At 36.1% G+C, this 18,419-nt stretch overlaps 3 protein-coding genes across 14 annotated transcripts in view; 2 read left to right on the top strand and 1 right to left on the bottom strand.

Moving 5' to 3' along the window:
- rab23 (RAB23, member RAS oncogene family) overlaps positions 1-13,181 on the top strand; it is a 41,476-nt gene extending 28,295 nt beyond the window's left edge. The window contains exons 9-10 of one of the 4 annotated variants that reach the window (XM_073919580.1): positions 10,660-10,791; positions 12,969-13,181. The gene's annotated coding sequence lies outside the window, so the exon portion shown is untranslated. Of the gene's footprint in view, positions 1-10,659; positions 10,792-10,874; positions 11,616-11,895 lie in introns of those variants that run through there. The other 3 variants (XM_073919579.1, XM_073919577.1, XM_073919578.1) reach the window with 3 other exon arrangements.
- Positions 1-17,088, bottom strand: part of znf451 (zinc finger protein 451) — a 17,505-nt gene extending 417 nt beyond the window's left edge. Inside the window, exons 1-13 of one of the 9 annotated variants that reach the window (XR_011005870.2) lie at positions 17,051-17,088; positions 16,439-16,510; positions 15,292-15,375; positions 13,310-13,423; positions 12,732-12,843; positions 11,914-12,061; positions 11,026-11,152; positions 10,607-10,757; positions 8,637-8,784; positions 4,492-6,101; positions 4,100-4,198; positions 1,839-1,916; positions 1,643-1,743 (exon numbers count right to left, since the gene is read on the bottom strand). Coding sequence is in view for 4 of the 9 variants with exons in the window: in XM_001923135.8 (XP_001923170.1) it covers positions 1,839-1,916; positions 4,100-4,198; positions 4,492-6,101; positions 8,637-8,784; positions 10,607-10,757; positions 11,026-11,152; positions 11,914-12,061; positions 12,732-12,843; positions 13,310-13,423; positions 15,292-15,375; positions 16,439-16,477 (2,710 nt within the window). In the remaining 5 variants the exon portion in view is untranslated. Of the gene's footprint in view, positions 1-1,642; positions 1,749-1,838; positions 1,917-4,099; positions 4,199-4,491; positions 6,102-8,636; positions 8,785-10,606; positions 10,758-11,025; positions 11,153-11,913; positions 12,062-12,731; positions 12,844-13,309; positions 13,424-15,291; positions 15,376-16,438; positions 16,511-16,979 lie in introns of all 9 variants that reach the window. The other 8 variants (XR_222069.6, XR_011005872.2, XR_011005871.2 and 5 more) reach the window with 8 other exon arrangements.
- Positions 1-18,419, top strand: part of nrxn1b (neurexin 1b) — a 799,620-nt gene that overhangs the window by 691,378 nt on the left and 89,823 nt on the right. The window lies entirely within an intron of this gene.

Here is an 18,419-nt window from a genome sequence, read left to right on the forward strand (position 1 = left end):
AATAGGTTTACTCGCTTATTTTAAGTAAAGTCAACTAATCGCTTTTAAAGCAACAGGTTTACTCACTTTATTAAAGTAAAGTCAACTAATCGCTTTTAAAGCAAGAGGTTTACTCACTTTATTAACGTAAAGTCAACTAATCGCTTTTAAAGCAACAGGTTTACTCACTTTAAAGTAAAGTCAACTAATCGCTTTTAAAGCAACAGGTTTACTCACTTTATTAAAGTAAAGTCAACTAATCGCTTTTAAAGCAACAGGTTTACTCACTTTATTAAAGTAAAGTCAACTAATCGCTTTTAAAGCAACAGGTTTACTCACTTTATTAAAGTAAAGTCAACTAATCGCTTTTAAAGCAACAGGTTTACTCACTTTATTAAAGTAAAGTCAACTAATCGCTTTTAAAGCAACAGGTTTACTCACTTTATTAAAGTAAAGTCAACTAATTGCTTTTTAAAGCAACAGGTTCGCTTATTTTAAGCCAACTAATCATTAATTACAGTGCAGTGATTACTCAGTTTAACTAAGACATTTAAATGGCACAAAATGCAGCAAATGCCTTATTTAAAGAGTGAAAGCTTAAAAATAAAAAGCTGTGCAACTTAATTTTTGTAATTTGTAAGGTTTTAAAGCCACTAAAATGAGTAACATTCTGGTTCATTGGTTTCAAAAATCCAAATTTTATATATTAATTTAAAACAAGCAACTTATTAATGCACATTTAGTGGTTAAACTTACTAAATGATTCCATGCATCCAGCGATTGCTCAATTTATTTAGTGTATCTAAGACATTTAGTTGCACAAAATGCAGCAAATGTTATATTAAAGAGTGACCGCTTCAATACTTAATTTTTGCTATTTAAATGTGAAGTATGATCAATTAAAGACATTACGTCCACTAAAAACAATAACATGCATGTTTATTGGTTTCAAAAATCTAAACTTTATATATTAATTTAAAACAAGCAACTTATTAATGCACATTTAGTGGTCAAACTTACTGATTGATTCCATGCATCCAGCGATTGCTCAATTTATTTAGTGTAACAAAGACATTTAATGGCACAAAATGCAGCAAATGCTATATTTAAAGAGTGACCGCTTCAATAAAATACTGCATTTTTGCCATTTAAATGTGAAGTATGATCAATTGAAGTCCACTAATAATAACATCAATGTTTACTGGTTTCAAAAATCCACATTTTATATATTAATTTAAAACAAGCAATGTATTTATGCTCATTTAGAGATCAAATTTACTAAATGTTCAGTGATTACACATTTTATTCAGTGTATCGAAGATATTTACTGCAGCAATTGTTGTATTTAAAGAGTGACAGCTTCGATATAATACTTTATTTTTGCCATTTAAATGTGAAGTATGATCAATTAAAGACATAAACTACACTAAAACCAATAACATAAATGTTTATTAGTTTAAAAAAAATATCTAAAATGCATATATCAATTAAAAACAATAATCAAATATGAAAATGGATCCATCCAGTGACTACTCATAGAAAAGTGTTGTTGCAGTGACATTATTCAGCATGAGTGATGTTACGCCCAAACCCAGCACCACCCACACACATGTGCTCATCAGACCCACCTACAACCCCTTATAATCACAGAAAAGAAACCTACCAACACCACTAATCTTCTTTCTGCTACACAAACTAGCAAAATAAAGCTCAGATTGACTCATGCATGAAGTGAGACGCTCACAGAAACTCTCAGTACAGCCTCTACACTGTTCGGAAATAACAGAAATAGCAGAACTTTAGCACTATTGTTGCAAAAAAACGTGTTCAGATAGTGAATTGGTGATGGTGTGACGCACCCGTTCTCAGATCTGCAGTTTTCCTGGCCTCCTTCAGACTCAAGGCCACAGCCTGCTTCATGTCCTCGTCAAATTTAGCTGAGGATGAAGACGAATGAGCACTGAAATTTAATCTTACATGTATTCCATGTGCTTACACTGTACAAAAGGCTGGGTTACGCACAATAGGTAGTCCCAACACAAATTAATTAAGTAAACTTAACAAATTTAAGTGGATTGAATATAAAACAATTAAGTTGTCCCAAAAAAATCTCAGGACTTGTGTCGTTTCAGCTCATTTTACTCAAGTAGTTTAAACACTGTAAATAATGCTGGGTTCCACACAATTCATTCAGGTAGTCCCAATATAAATCCAATAAGTTAATGCAACTTAAATTTATGCGGGCTGAATATAAAAAGAAATAATTTGTCCCAAAAAAATCTCAATAATTGTGTCATTTCAGCTCAATTTACTCTAGTTTTAACACTGTAAAAAATACTGTATTCCACACAATTCATTCAGGTAGTCCGAACACAAATCTAACAAGTTAACGTAACTCAAATTTAAGTGGACTGAACATAAAACAATTAAGTTGTCCCAAAAAAATAATGATATCGCAAGATTTGTGTTGTTTCAGCTCATTTTACCCAAGTAGTTTAGACAAGCTGCAAAATAATTTTGAGTGTAGTTGATTTGCTAATGCTGATATAAACTTAATGTTACAATTTTTCAATTTAAATAAAAAATTTTTTTCGAAATGTTTCTTAATCAGCTTATCAGTATATCAGAATTTAATTCAGACTAATTGTACATCGCTTTTCACAATAATTACTGTTTTAAAAGGTGCACAATCTTGCATTCTACATGCTGGGCAAAAATTAATCGCGGTTAATCGCATCCAAAAAGAAAAGTTTGTTTTGACAACTGAAGTGTGTGTACTGTGCATATTTATTATGTATATATATATATATATATATATATATATATATATATATATACAGTTAAAGTCAGAATTATTAGCCCCCCTGTATTATTATTACCCCTGTTTATTTTTTTCCCCAATTTCTGTTTAATGGAGGGAAGATTGTTTTTGCACATTTCTAATCATAATAGTTTTAAAAACTTATTTCTAATAAAAGATTTATTTTATCTTTCCCATGATGACAGTAAATAATATTTTACTTGATATTTTTCAGGACACTTTTATACAGCTTAAATTGACATTTAAAGGCTTAACTAGATTAATAGGTGAACTAGGCAGGTTAGGGTAATTAGGCAAGTTATTGCATAATGATGGTTTGTTCTCTAGACTATTGAAAAAAAAAATTAGCTTAAAGGGGCTAATAATTTTGTCCCAAAATGGTTTTTAAAAAATTAAAAACTGCTTTTATTCTAGCAAAAAAAAATAAAAAATAAAACTTTCTCCAGAAGAAAAAATATTATCAGACATACTGTGAAAATTTCCTTGCTCTGTTAAAAACCATTTGGGAAATATTTTAAAAAAGAAGAAAAAATTGAAAGGGGGCTAATAATTCTGACTTCAACTGTATATATAATACACGCATGCATGCATATATTTGAGAAAATGTTTATTTATATAGATTTATAGATATAAAACATGTTTATGGTAGAAATTGGGTGGCGCAGTAGGTAGTGCTATCGCCTTACAGCAAGAAGGTCGCTGATTTGAGCCTTGGCTGGGTCAGTTGGCATTTCTGTGTGGAGTTTGCATGTTCTCCCCGCGTTCGCATGGGTTTCCTCCGGGTGCTCCGGTTTCCCCCACAGTCCAAACACATGCGGTACAGGTGAATTGGGTGGGCTAAATTGTCTGTAGTGTATGTTTGTGAATGAGAGTGTATGGATGTTTTCCAGAGATGGGTTGCGGCTGAAACATATGCTGAATAAGTTGGCGGTTCATTCCGCTGTGGCAACACCAGATTAATAAAGGGACCAAGTCGAAAAGAAAATGAATGAATGAATAAATGGTAGAAATTGTAGACACATTTAAATATCTATGCAACAAAACTGCTTTGTATATTTCAGATTCTTCACTGTTTTCCGTATTTTATGATTCATCTTTTTTTTTTTTCCTGTTCATTTCTGCTTTAGAGTTCCATTATGGAACCTTGATCTTTCCTCCAACAACTTTTAACCCTAAAAAGTGTAAAAAGTAACTTTTGTTTTCTTTTTTTAATATATATATATATATATATATATATTTATTTATTTATTATTATTATTTTTTTTTCAGTGTAAACAAGTGAGGAAAGTGAAAACCTACCGTCATCTCCTTCACCATCGTCTTGTGAAACGGTGGTCTCTTTTTTAACATCGAGAACACCTGAGGCAATGGCATTATTTACATCTTCAGCCTCTTCAACTGTAAAAAAACAAAACAAAAAAAAAAGATTAATATTATCACTCACAGGCCAAGTACAGTCATCAAAGATGGCACAAATCTAAACATTACAATTTGTATTTGTTAAGAGTTTCTTCAGATTAGTAGTCCACACCTTGTTGGAATTTAGTGCCGTTTTCGATTACATACAAAATACATGTTTTGTATCATCTGTGGAATTTTGCGCGCACAGATACTTTGTGGGCCTAGTCATGACTGACGATTAAACATCATTAAACAGAAGCTTGATCTCCATCCAGACACTAAAAGCTCACCGTTACTCTGAGGGAAGATCTCCTCTGCGTTGATCACACTAGAGGCTCGTTTCTCCTCTGCGTTCATCACACTAGAGGCTCGTTTCTCCTCTGCGTTCATCACACTGGAGGCTCGTTTCTCCTCTGCGTTCATCACACTGGAAACTCGTTTCTCCTCTGCGTTGATCACACCGGAGGCTCGTTTCTCCTCTGCGTTGATCACACCGGAGGCTCGTTTCTCCTCTGCATCGTTCACACCGGAGGCTCGTTTCTCCTCTGCATCGGGTCGGGAATAAGTGCACGGTTCTGCCTGGCAGTGATGTATATGATGGTGTGCATGAAAACTGGGAACATCTTTGTGACTCTGAGAGCAGATCATGCACACGACATCAAAACTCTTCCCATTTCCTTTGTGTTTCAACAAGATGTGCGTCTTCATCTCAGCGTAGCTCTGAGCGCTTTTAGCGCAATTGCGACATCGGTATCTGCATTTGTTTTCAGCAGCCAACTGCTTCATGCAGTTTGTATAAACAGGCTTCCGTTCCTCTCTGGATTTCTTTGATCCCATGCAAAGACATGTTTGGGAATCGCTCGTGTTACTATTATTAACAATGACTTCCGGTGCATTTTGCGAATGATTTGTCGATGTTTCCAAACGGTAGTAATCTTGGCTGTGCAGATTGTCGTAGTGCACCTGGAACTCGTTTTCGGTATCGAACAGCATGCTATCGCAAAGCCCACAAAAGTAGCGCAACGCTACATCACCGTTATGCTCGTTAGCGCAATGTCGTCGTAGAGTCGAGTCCTTGAAGAACTTCTGCGGACAGTGACCGCATGCAAACCTCTGGAAACTATGGCTGCTCAAATCTCCGCAATGCTTTCGTACCAACTTCTCCGAATCAAACAAATCCTCGCACATTCGACAAAGCCACGACTCTGTCTTTTTTGGGGAGACGCTTCTGATTGGTTCACATTCTTTGCTGGTTGATGGTTTTGCCGATATTTGATCAATTACGCTGCCGCTATCTTCTCGTTCTTCATAGTAGTTGTGTCCTTGATGGCTAGCGCTAACGTGCGCCATTATATCCTCCATCCTGGGCATTTCCACTTTGCACTTCCTACAGTAAAACAGGAAGTTGGATAGATGCGCGCCACCATGGAAACGACTCATATGCAAGCGCGCGATGGAGGATTCGCCGGTTAGTTTCCCGCACACTGCACATTTGTGAAAGATCTGATTGGCGGCTTGCTGGTGTCTCTTTGCGTGGTTTTCTTCAACGAAGCGAAGGCCGCACTCGCAAAACCAAGCCACATTCGAATGCTTTCTTTCTCGTTTGACTTGCGAATCCGAGTCTTCAGCTCTCTTTCGTTTGGCTGAATGGTCTTCGTTTGACGCTCTCTTCTGATTGGTTCTGGTTTCGCAGTGGTTGCTGTAGTGCAAAAGTGCGCGCTCTAGGAGTGTGATGTTCTCCACGTCGTGTTTCATTCGCTCTTTGTGCTCCTGCATTTGATCCAAACTCAGAAACACTTCAGGACAGGAAATGCAGTGACCGACGACCGCCATCTTTTTCATCATGTCTGCAACGGTTTGATCTGCGGTAGCGATAGCGCAGCCGTCTCTGCAGTGCACGCTGGGAAACACAAGAGCTTGTTAGCACACAATAAAACTGGATGTCAATTTTGCATGTTAATTGTAGCGCCAATTTTATTAATTTCAATTAATTTCAGCATGCAATAAAAATATAAAAGGTAATTAGGCTTATGATGGAATCAAATTTTCTTGTTGCAGCTTTAATAATCAGTAATATCACGATATTGACTTTGATTTGATTTATTTATTTATATTCGAACAAAAATATAATACATAAAATATCATTAACAAAAAATACATTTCAACATGGTGGAAATGGAGCGGGATAAAGCACAAGCTTATTATTTTCCCACCACATTACCACATACATCATTTATCTATTACTTAAACTTATTTCTTCTTTTACTTATCTCTTCTTTTTACATGAGACATATTTGATCCTTTTGGCATCTTTGACATGTTATATGTTTGATTCCATTTCTATCTTTACATTTTATAACATATAGACCCAAAGAAAACACAAACACATAGTACTGCAAATAGCCATTAATTAAAATTTCATCATGCCTTTCTCATTTGATCCTTTTTCCAATCACCTTCATCATTATATTCCTTTAATAATATACATTTATGCAACTTTTAAAATTGATAATTATCCTGACAGTGTTTGACAGTCGGATCTAGACTGTTCCATAATTTCACATCACAGACAGACATACACAAACTCTTTAAAGTTGTCCTGGTTTTCAACCTCCTAAAATTTTGTTCTTCTCTCAGATTATATCCCCCTTTTGTATGCATTTTGGCAGTAATTTATTCCTAGCTTTAAACATAAATTGTGCTGTTTTAAATTTAACCAAATCATTGAACTTAATTATCTTTAATAAAAAAAAAAATAAAGGATTTGTATGCTCCAAACACCCCACATGTTCCATCAGTCTAATTACTTTTAGTTTTTTTTTTTTTTACTTTTACTTTAGCTGCAAAATACAACTGCATTTGAGTAGTTATTAGCCGCTTTCACACAGTGATACCGGTAAATTTCTGGAAAATTTCCGGAACGACTTTACCGGTATATTCAAAAAAGCGCTGTTCACACAGGCGAGGATGTTACGGAAATTTTCCGGAAAACAGCATTCTCACATCCATTCCAAAATACCGGCAAATTCTGACATCATTCACCACAAATGAGCTTTAAACGGCTGCGCTTGTGTTTGTAAACATTTGACTAAATTACAAACTCTGTGGATGATCAATATTGTGAACAACTTCCGCAGGATCACTTTCGCATGTCGATGTTCATAATATGTGCGTGTGCAGGCGCTCACAGGCTGTTTCACAGGCACACGCAAAGCTTGAAGGTAAACAAACAGCGGCTTATCATAAGCATCTTATCGATGATTATTTACACAGTTGGCATTAAGAAGAACATATAAACGTGATCTGACTAACTTCTAGCAGCTAAATGTGTCTGGAAAAATATTCAAAGGCTTTTATCCTCACAAACCGCGCGGACGTAAATGCGTCTGACTGTTGTGATTGGCTAAAGCAGACGTCTCACGTGAGCATGTTCTAGATGTGCACGCGCTTATTACGGCAATCTTCCTTCTGCATTCACACAGCGCAGCATTCCAGCAAATTACCGGTAATGTTACAACTTCTCTTTCCGGAAAATAGCCAGAACGAATTTACCGGTATTTTCAAAAAGGACCTGTTCACACATACAACTGCCGGCAATTTTCCGGAAAGGTCTGTATGTGTGAAAGGGGCTATTAACTGCATTTAATAAAAGGATTTTAACAAACTATTAGGCATTAACTAAGAAATTAACATGAGCTAAGATTAATAAAAGCTATTGTAATTTTCATCATGAGTTTAGTTGAATTAACTGATGTTCGTTCATTCATTCATTTTCCTTCAGATTAGTCCCTTTATTCATCAGGGGTCGCCACAGCGGAATGAACCACCAACTATTAAAGCATGTATTTTACACAGAAGATGCCCCACCCATACACACTCATTCACACACTCACTCACACACTACAGCCAGTTTAGTTAATCAGTTCCCCTATAGCGCATGTGTTTGGACTGTGGGGGAAACCGGAGCACCCGGAGGAAACCCACACCAACACGGGGAGAACATGCAAACTCCACACAGAAACACCAACTGACCCAGTCGCGACTCGAACTAGCGACTTTCTTGCTGTGAGGCTACAGTGTTGGCCACTGAGACGCTATGTCGCCCTTAACTGATGTTAATATTGAATATTCCTTAAAAAAGTTGAAATAATAATAATAACTTCATTCATTGCATTTTAAGCGCTCATGATATCCATATTGCTTTTATTATGCCACAGTCCAGCGCTTCCGGGTTTTTACATAGAGAAGAAGCAGCATTGTTTAATCATACTAAACACATTCTAGACTTCTGTTATTACGCTGCTCAGTGCAGTCGAATAAAACACACACCATATTAAAGCCTCACTGCTGTTAGGGTTAGTGGATTTTGGATATATATTTTAAAAAGTATCATGCATCATGTAAATTTAAGCCATGGAACCCAGTGTAAGCGTACTTGAAGTGTGCGGTGGCCTCCATGTGCGAGTTGAGCCGCTGAGAGCAGACTGTGCATCGCACGCTGAAGCCGATGTCTTTACAGAGAGCGATTAGACGCTGTTTAGCGAAGCGCGGCACAGGAACAGGCACTGCTGATGCTTTCTCTTCTGAAAGACAAAACACCAAACAACAGATTCAAGAACGTGTTCAAAGTAAATAATAATAATAATAATAATTCCTTACATTTATATTGTGCTTTTCTGGACACTCAAAGCAATATTGACAGACACGTAATTTGACATTTTAGAACGAAAGAAAGAAAGATAACTAGTGTCTTATTACCTCTCTATAGGGTATATGTCAAGCTAGTGTTGTTCCCATACTGATAAACTTCCGGTGAGCTGTTATTGTGAGTTTTTTTCCATTTTATACGGTTCCTTTAACAGCATTGATGTTGTAATGTAGTTAAAATACATTCAGTTAAACAGACTTTGGCATTCATTTAGTTGCTCAAGCATAAAACGAGACAAAAAGCCGTTTACTCGCACGCGCTCGTTAGAATCAGCAAACTAGCGCAGAAGCTCCATTGAATATACTGGGCTAAAATAAATGCTCATATTATAAAGACATGACGGTGGAAATGTCATTTAATGCAGTGCTTCTTGCACAATCTGAGACCCACTTTACATCAGATATCACTCAGCCAGTGGAGATTGCTGATTTTTAAAGAATATAGACCTTAAACGCGCCAATTTTGCAATGGCATACAGTTTAATAGCAGGTAAATAGCAAATTAAAAGTCCTATTAGCATGCTCCGGCATATACCCCATTATTAAGATATTTGCTGTTTATTAGTACTTGTAAAGCACATATTCTTCATGATCTTATTCTACATCCCTAATCACACCCAATACCTAAACCCAACTTTTACTATAATAACTATTAATAAGCAGCAGATTAGGAGATAACTGAGCTAAAAACCTTAGTTATTGGTTTGTTAATAGAGAGAATTATTCATTAAGATAAAGTGTGACCCAAAATTGTCCAGTCCAAATTAAACCACTAGCTGTAGCTGTAACCAGTGGTATTATAATCTATAATCTGTATTATTTTCTATTGTTTTCTATTATAAAAAAAAACAAGAAACCAATCCAATTTAAACCATTGATAAAAGAAATGACTAATAGTTTCTCGATGCTGGAATAAAACTCATTTTATATATAATATAATATTTTAATAAAAATGTATTTCAGCTTTAATGAGTTGTTGTTATTATATTTTTATTAATAGTATGAATTGGTTTCAATTTTGTTTGTTTTTTTCATTGAAAAATGAAAAAGACACAACAGAAGACAAAAGAAAATGAAACAAACTACAGAACCAAAGGACAAACATGCAATGTGTTGTGCTGCACTAAATTCAAATGAATTCTGCACTGATTTTAATTAAATGCTGCATTAAATTAAATTTAAATATAAATACACCTGTGGATAGCAGTAGTACTGGACATAAGCAGACAGCATACAAACTTCATTAGTCATGTAAAAAGGACCCAAAATGTTCTTTATAGATTACTCATGTTTTAAGACAGGGGTGTCCACACTTGTTCCTGGAGGGCCGGTGTCCTGGAGAGTTCAGCTCCAGCCCTAATCAAACAAACCTGAACAAGCTAATCAAGCTCTTACTAGATATACCAGAAACTTCCAGACAGGTGTGTTGAAGCAAGTTGGAGCTAAAGTCAGCAGCACACGGGCCCTCCAGGACCGACTTTGGACACCACCGTTTAAAGATATCCGCCTAAATCCCTGGTTTTGATTTCTTACTTTGTTTGCATCCAAAATGTAGTTAAAACCTTAGTATACATGTTTTTTCCCGCCGATCTTACTTTACATTTTACCTTAAATTGAATAGAAATCAGAGTTATTTCCTTCACAAATAGCTGGAGTAAAATAAACCTTGCCAATCTTAATAAAAAAGGTCGCACACACCGGTAAGAGAAATGACTTGACGGTTGTGTTTTCTTGCGTTCATGTGTTTACAGCACTCGTCTTTGCTGTTGAAGAGGAAGTAGCAGGAGGGACAGGCGAAGCCCACGATCATCTGATACATCTGAGAGCGACGGTGACCATCCGATGACAGCTGCAGACAGAAGCAGACACACTTCTTTAACATGGTGAGACAGTCAAGCACTAGCTTTAAACGGCACCTATTATGCAAAAAGCACTTTTATAAGGAGTGTGTGTGTGTGTGAATGAGTGTATATGGGTGTTTCCCAGTACTAGGTTGTGGCTGGAAGGGCGTCCGCTGTGTAAAACAAATGCTGGAATAGTTGGCGGTTCATTCCGCTGTGGTGACCGCTAATAAATAAGGGACGAAGCCAAAGGAAAATTAATGAATGAAGGAAAACCTTGGACTGCATGTGTTGTTTCCATGTCTCCTGGGAGCAGAAGTGTTCTCCACAGGCCAAACAGGCATAGATGGATGGTGCGGTGCCTTTCAGGGTGATGGTGGGGTCACAGGGTGAATGATCAAACCTGAAATTACACAGGGTACACACAGAACACTTTGATTGACATTCTCTCTTCGCACGTGTCATCAGAGGGGTTAAGCCCCGCCCAATAGCGACCATCTCTCCCTCATTAGCATAGGACGTTAGTCTTGTTTAGAATCTGTCACTATGCTGGCACACATGCATTTATAGCTCCGCCCTCTTCTGAAAAGAGCACAATCTCATTTGAATTTAAAGCGACAGTCACCAAAACACCACACGATTAGCATTAAAGCCTAAAAGGGGCAGTTTCAGAGGTATAAAACATTATCTGTGTGGTATTTTCAGCTAAACTTCACACACTTCAGAGACGCATTTTATTATTTTATCCTTGAAAAAGGGGCATAATATGTCCCCTTTAATGATTTTTGCTGAGAGATTGGATTATTCAAAAAAGATGCAGCTCATTTCCCTTCATGTACTTAATAAACTATCAGTGTCTGCCTTTCTATATTCCTATATTATTGTTGATAGCTTTACATTAATCCAATATCCATAAAAATCAGTGAACAATACATCGGTGCACCCCCTTTTTATTAAGGGTCTCTAAATTTATATATATATATATATATATATATATATATATATATATATATATATATATATATATATATATATATATATATATATATATATATATATAAAAATTTTTTAATTTAATTTTATGTATACAGTTGTACATTTTAAATGTACAATTACATAAATGAAATTGCACATGTACACATTCAGAGCAAAAAAACCCCACACCTTTTGAGATGTCCCTGAAGCAGAGGAATATTGTCGTAGACTCGTCCGCAGTTGATGACCGGACAGCTCTGAGGAGAAAATCTCACCGCAGGAGGAGCCGATCTGCGCTTCCACAGAGAGCCTGAATAAATGGAGCCCGGCTGCAGTCCTGAGCGGCACAGAAGAAATGAACATTTATATACAGTTGAAATCATAAATATTCGCCCTCTTGTCAATTTTCTTTTTCAGATAATTCCCGAATGATTTTTAACAGATTCAGAAATTTTTCACAGTATTACTAACATTTTTTTTCTGCTGGGGAAAGTCTTATTCGTTTCATTTCGGCTTGAAAAGGAGTTTTTAATTTTTTATAAACCCATTTTAAGGTCAATATTATTAGCCCCCTTAACCAATATTTATTTTGGATTGCACTGTTATGCAATGACTTGCCTAATTACCCTAACTTTACCCTAATTACCCTGGTTAAGCCTTTAAATGTCACTTTAAGCTGAATACTAGTGTCTTGAAGAATATCTAGTCTAATATTATGTGCTGTCATCATGACAAAGAGAAAAGAAATCAGCTATTAGAAATGAGTTATTAAAACTATTATGATTAGAAATGTGTTGAGAAAAGTCTCTCTGTGAAACAGAAATTGGGGGGGAAATATACAGGAGAGCTAATAATTCTGACTTCAAGTGTATATGACAATGTAAACATCCTCTAAAAATCTTCTTGAGGAAAAGCAAACACCTATATCTTGGGTGGGCTGAGGGAGAATAAATGAACAGGGTTTCTGGTTTGGGTGAACTATCCCTTGACAGAAGAACACTACTTACCTGGCATTTTTAGCCAAATATCCACACATCGTTTGGCATCGCCGCTTGCACTATTATCATGGCTGACCGACAGCTCGCGGCGTCCTTGTGCCTGCAGCGAAATCATCTTCTCCTACAAAACAAATACAAAATACTGCAGTAGGAGTGCTGGGTGATATAGACAAAAAAATGCACTTTCAAATCAGTTGACATTGATTATTACTACAATATTAATATTAAATCTGTATTTCTTTCAAGCTTTAAGGCAGATCTGGCTTCTGGGTACATCATTTATTTTAACAGGTAAGCATTTAGAGAAAATAGAGACTCTAGAAACATACGTCAGCACTTAACCTCAAATTAATTTGATTTATTTATGCTTTAATACCATATCTGCTTTGCCATGTCATGTTCAGGGCAAAACCTATACTAAATATACAATATATAACATGCAATCATATTCCTTTCTTAATAAACATAAAATACATACAAAAAAAAACAACAACACTGAAAAGAGTCATGTACAATCTTTTAACTCAACCTCAAATAAATGGTCCGTGCAAGAATATGGCTTCTCTAAGTGTATAGAGGAGTCAAACCTTGAAGGCTTTCCTCTTTTCGGCCCTCTCCTGTTTCTCCACCGCGACCTGCTGAGCCAGTCTGTCCAGTGTGGAGACGGCATGAGCTCTCTGGCGGTCCACCTGCTGCTCGATCTGAACACCACACACAGCAAACCATCATCAGTCACCAATAAAGACACAACAGTTCAACAGCATTGGACTCAGTCATATACTTAACCCTGTTTGTGTGTTGTTGGGTCGTTTTTATTCACCCTGTGCTGATTTTTGCAGTTAAAAACTAGCCTAGAGCACTGTTTACCGTATAAAAAACCTAGCCTAGGGCTCCCTCTGATGTAAAACATTAGCCTACAGCACCATTTTTTGTTTAAAAAATAGTCTAGAGTGTCCTCTGGTGTTAGAAATTAGCCTAGAGCTTCGCCTGAGGTTAAAAACTAGCCTAGAACACAGTCTGCTGTTTAAAAACTTGCACAGAGTGCAGTCTGCTGTCCAAAACTAGCCTAGAGCGCCGTCTGCTGTTACAAACTAGCCTAGAGCACCATTTGCTGTTAAAAACTAGTCTAGAGCGCCGTCTGCTCTTAAAAAGTAGCCTAGAGTGCTATCTGCTTTTAAAAAAATATCCTAGAGCACCATCTGCTGTTAAAAACTAGTCTAGAGCGCCGCCTGCTGTTAAAAACTATCCTAGAGCACCATCTACTGGTAAAAACCAGTCTAGAGCGCCATCTACTCAATAAAACTAGCCTAGAGCACCATCTGCTTTTAAAAACTATCCTAGAGCGCCATCTACTGTTAAAAACCAGCCTAGAGCACCATCTACTGTAAAAAACTAGCCCAGAGAGCCGTCTGCTGTTAAAAACTAGCCTTAAGTGCCATCTACTATTAAAAACTAGCCTAGAGCGCCATCTACTTTTAAAAACTAGCCTAGAGCACCATCTGCTGTTAAAAAAACGATCCTAGAGTGCCATCTACTGTAAAAAACTAGCCTAGAGCGCCATCTACTGTTAAAAACTAGCCTAGAGCGCCATCTGCTGTTAAAAAAACTATCCTAGAGTGTTATCTACTGTTAAAAACTAGCCTAGAGCGCCATCTGCTGTTAAAAAAAACTATCCTAGAGTGTTATCTACTGTTAAAAACTAGCCTAGAGTGCCATCTACTGTTAAAAACTAGCCGAGCGCCTTCTGCTGTTAAAAACTAAACTAGAGCACAATCTACTTTTAAAAACTAGCCTAGAGCACCATCTTCTGTTAAACACTTGCCTAGAGCGCCATCTGCTGTTAAAAACTATCCTAGAGCGCCATCTACTGATAAAAACTATCCTAGAGCGCCGTCTACTGTTAAAAACTAGCCTAGAGCTCTATCTGGTGTAAAAACTATCCTAGAGCGCCATCTACTGTTAAAACTAGCCTAGAGCTCTATCTGCTGTTAAAAACTATCCTAGAGCGCCGTCTACTGTTAAAAACTAGCCTAGAGCTCTATCTGCTGTTAAAAACTATCCTAGAGCGCCGTCTACTGTTAAAAACTAGCCTAGAGCTCTATCTGCTGTTAAAAACTATCCTAGAGCGCCGTCTACTGTTAAAAACTAGCCTAGAGCTCTATCTGCTATTAAAAACTATCCTAGAGCGCCGTCTACTGTTAAAAACTAGCCTAGAGCTCTATCTGGTGTAAAAACTATCCTAGAGTGCCATCTACTGTTAAAAACTAGCCTAGAGCTCCATCTGCTGGTAAAAAGTATCCTAGAGCGCCACCTACTGTTAAAAACTAGCCTAGAGCGCCATCTGCTGTTTAAAACTAGCCTAAAGCACTTTTCTGTTTACAAAACTAGCCTAGAGCGCCATCTGCTGTTAAAATTTCATAATCGATTTAAGTGAAAACAGCAATGTATTTGTCAGAAGAAAAAAAAAACATCTTTTGTTTTAAACAGTACAAATACTACAGGTCTGAAGCCGCCTGACAGTGAGCTGAACTTGACTTTATTTAACTTATATAATTAGTAGAAACTTTACCGTGTTTGCAGCAGGTAAATCGTCTTCATCATCTCCGTCACTCAGCAGGTCAATGCATTCCAGCACTGGTCTGAGAGGAGCCTCCTAAACAACACCATTTAAGCTGAATTCAACAGTGCTGTTTAAAGACACAGTGTGTCATTCTGGCCACTAGAGGGCGTGTATTCACAACTAACAACAGCGTAATTTGATGACTCTGTGACTCAGTGTGGAATCATGGGAGTTGTGGTCTTCATCATCCTACAGGGCTTTTGCAGAAATCTTGTTGATGATGAAGAGTAAAGGATATTGCACACAGAAAGTCCAACATTTTATCAGCTATTTTCGCATGCTAAAAAATAAATTCGTAAACATTGTGTCAATTAGATAGACACACTTCCGAAACGTTCGTCCATCATAAAACAATTCGAATCAGGTTAAATCTTTTCAATTTTTCACATCTGAAAAGGCATTTTGAGAGATGTTTTGACATTTCAGGGCCGAAAAGTGCCAGTCTCTGTTTAGGATCAATTGGTTCAGAAATTGGTGGTCTTCTTTTTAATATGTGGTTCCACTGTCGCTAGCAAAGTATCAAACTGAGCCACACAGATTAATTGTTCCACTAAAAAAAATAGCAATTTGTGCTGGCAAAATAAACATTGCAAATTTTAATTTCACACAGATTTTAAAGCGTTTTTGGTGATTGGAAATGGAGTGTATGTGACGTCCTTAGCATGAATACACACACACACACACACACACACACACACACACGCGCGCGCGCATGTTCCATCTTACACTGAGGAAAAGTTTAATTTATATTTGCAAATTTGTTGTGTGAACAAGTTTTGAACTTGTGAAACGCTTCCTATATTGTTTACAATATTACCTACTTTGAAAATTGGATTTAAAATCGCATGCAGGTATGACCTAAAAACAACATTAGCACTATTAATTGACTATGATTAATGTTGTACTTTGATATTCATTGGCTGCTAATATAATTTCCCTATTTACAATTTGCAAAGAATACTTTTGTGAAATTATAATAAGCAGAAAGCCTGAATGTGCAAATATGAAACCAACTTTGCCTCTAGATTTATTCAGATCCCCAGTGTACAGACCTACATCCAAACCTCTGTCCTAGAAATGATGAAAAGACACTTACAGACACGAACTGCACATCATCTTCCGGATCCTCAAACATCACCGCTGCGATTCTGGAGCATCACATCCATCACTGTCAACACACACACACACACAGTGTGAGAGATAGATAGATAGATAGATAGATAGATAGATAGATAGATAGATAGATAGATAGATAGATAGATAGATAGATAGATAGATAGATAGACAGAGAGATAGACAGACATAGACAGACAGACAGACAGACAGATACACACACATATATATATATATATATATATATATATATATATATATATATATATATATATATATATATATATATAACGTTACACATACATACAATATGCTTGATCAGCAGAAAATAAATCATTTATTATCTACACATACACATTTATCACTTTAACTATCGGTTAAATATTCATTTAATGAGGATTTGCGCCGCATTTGACAGGAAATCGACAGAGATTATCAATCGTGCAAACATGTAAACAAGTCGTCAACAATGAGAGGACGCCAAACTACCGTCTTGAAGGAAATTCTGCAACTATATTACTTACAAACGATTCACTGTCAAGACAAAATTGTAATTTCTGAAAGCCGATTCGAGGCAAAGTTAGCAAAACATTACCAAATCCAAGCACACATCTGAAGCGGACACCAGAAGCCAAAGCAGGAAGAGGAGGCTCGTCAAAATAAGAGTCTTTCTAACGGTCGGCCGCTTTTTTGTTTTTGATCATCATTTTTATTTAAACAATTATTCAAACTATTGTGTATTTTATTTGTTGTATTTTTTATTCAAATTGACAACCATAAACTAACTGAAGACTCTAAGTAAATTGATGTTTCTCTTGCTCTGTCTGTCAAAATGCATTTATATAAGGTTATAAACCCCATTAAAAAAAAAATAAAAAACATTGTGTTTCACAGTAATATGGCATGCCTGGTCAATTGCAGCGTGTATGTTCATTAACCAAAATTTATATTTGTATAATTGTCTGTAAATACAATTGTTATCTTTTTAATTGTATGCATCATGAAGATATTTTGTCAATTTGCTATTTGCTAAAATTTGCTAAAATAAATGAAATCTCAGTTTTTGATTTTTGAAGAGCTTTGTTTGCACTGATAAAGGTGATTTTCACAATATTTAGATTTTTTTTTTTTTGCACTCTTAGATTCCAGATTTCCAAGGCAAATATTGTCATATCAAACCATGCAACTCTAATTTATTCATCTTTCACATAATGCACGAATTCACATGTTCAAAAAAATCACTGTTGTTATTATTTTTGTGGTCCAGGGTTTCTCAAATATGTGACGCTGGACAACAAAACTAGTGTTAAGTTGCCTGGGTATATTTTGGCAATGACCAAAACAACATGCATAAGTCAAAATTAGGCTGTAGATTTAGACTTTTAAGCCATAATCATATTAAATAAAGGTAATTTCTTTATAGTTCCATTAAGATATTTTGCCAATTTCATATTGGTCAAAAATTTAAACTCATTATTATTTTGCACAACATTAGAGGTGATTATTTCAACATTTAGACTTTTTTTTCACCTTCAGATTCAAGACTTTTAAATCTCAGCCAACTATTGTCCATTCAAACCATTCAATGCTAATTTATTCCGCTTTCATATAATGCAAAACCAGTTTTAAGTTGCACAGCTATTTTTCCCAATTACCAAAACAAGATTGGTCAAAAGGATAGATTTAGATGCCAGCGTATTTAAACAGCTTATTTATTCAGCTTTCACATAATGCAGAAAACTCCATCTTCAAAAATTCATACTCTTGCCTGGTTTTGTAGTCCAGGGTTTCTCAAATGTGATATATTTTGGTATACTTTTGTCAATGACCAACTCAACATGGGTAAAAATTAGGCCATAGATTGAGACTGCCAGATGTTAGTTGTCAAAAATCCTATTAAATACATTAAATAAAGATTATGTTTCATATTTTTTTTTAATTAATTTCCTATTGTACATAAATGA

This window comes from Danio rerio, chromosome 13 (genome assembly GCF_049306965.1).
Source record: "Danio rerio strain Tuebingen ecotype United States chromosome 13, GRCz12tu, whole genome shotgun sequence".
NCBI classification, from domain to species: Eukaryota; Metazoa; Chordata; class Actinopteri; order Cypriniformes; family Danionidae; genus Danio; species Danio rerio.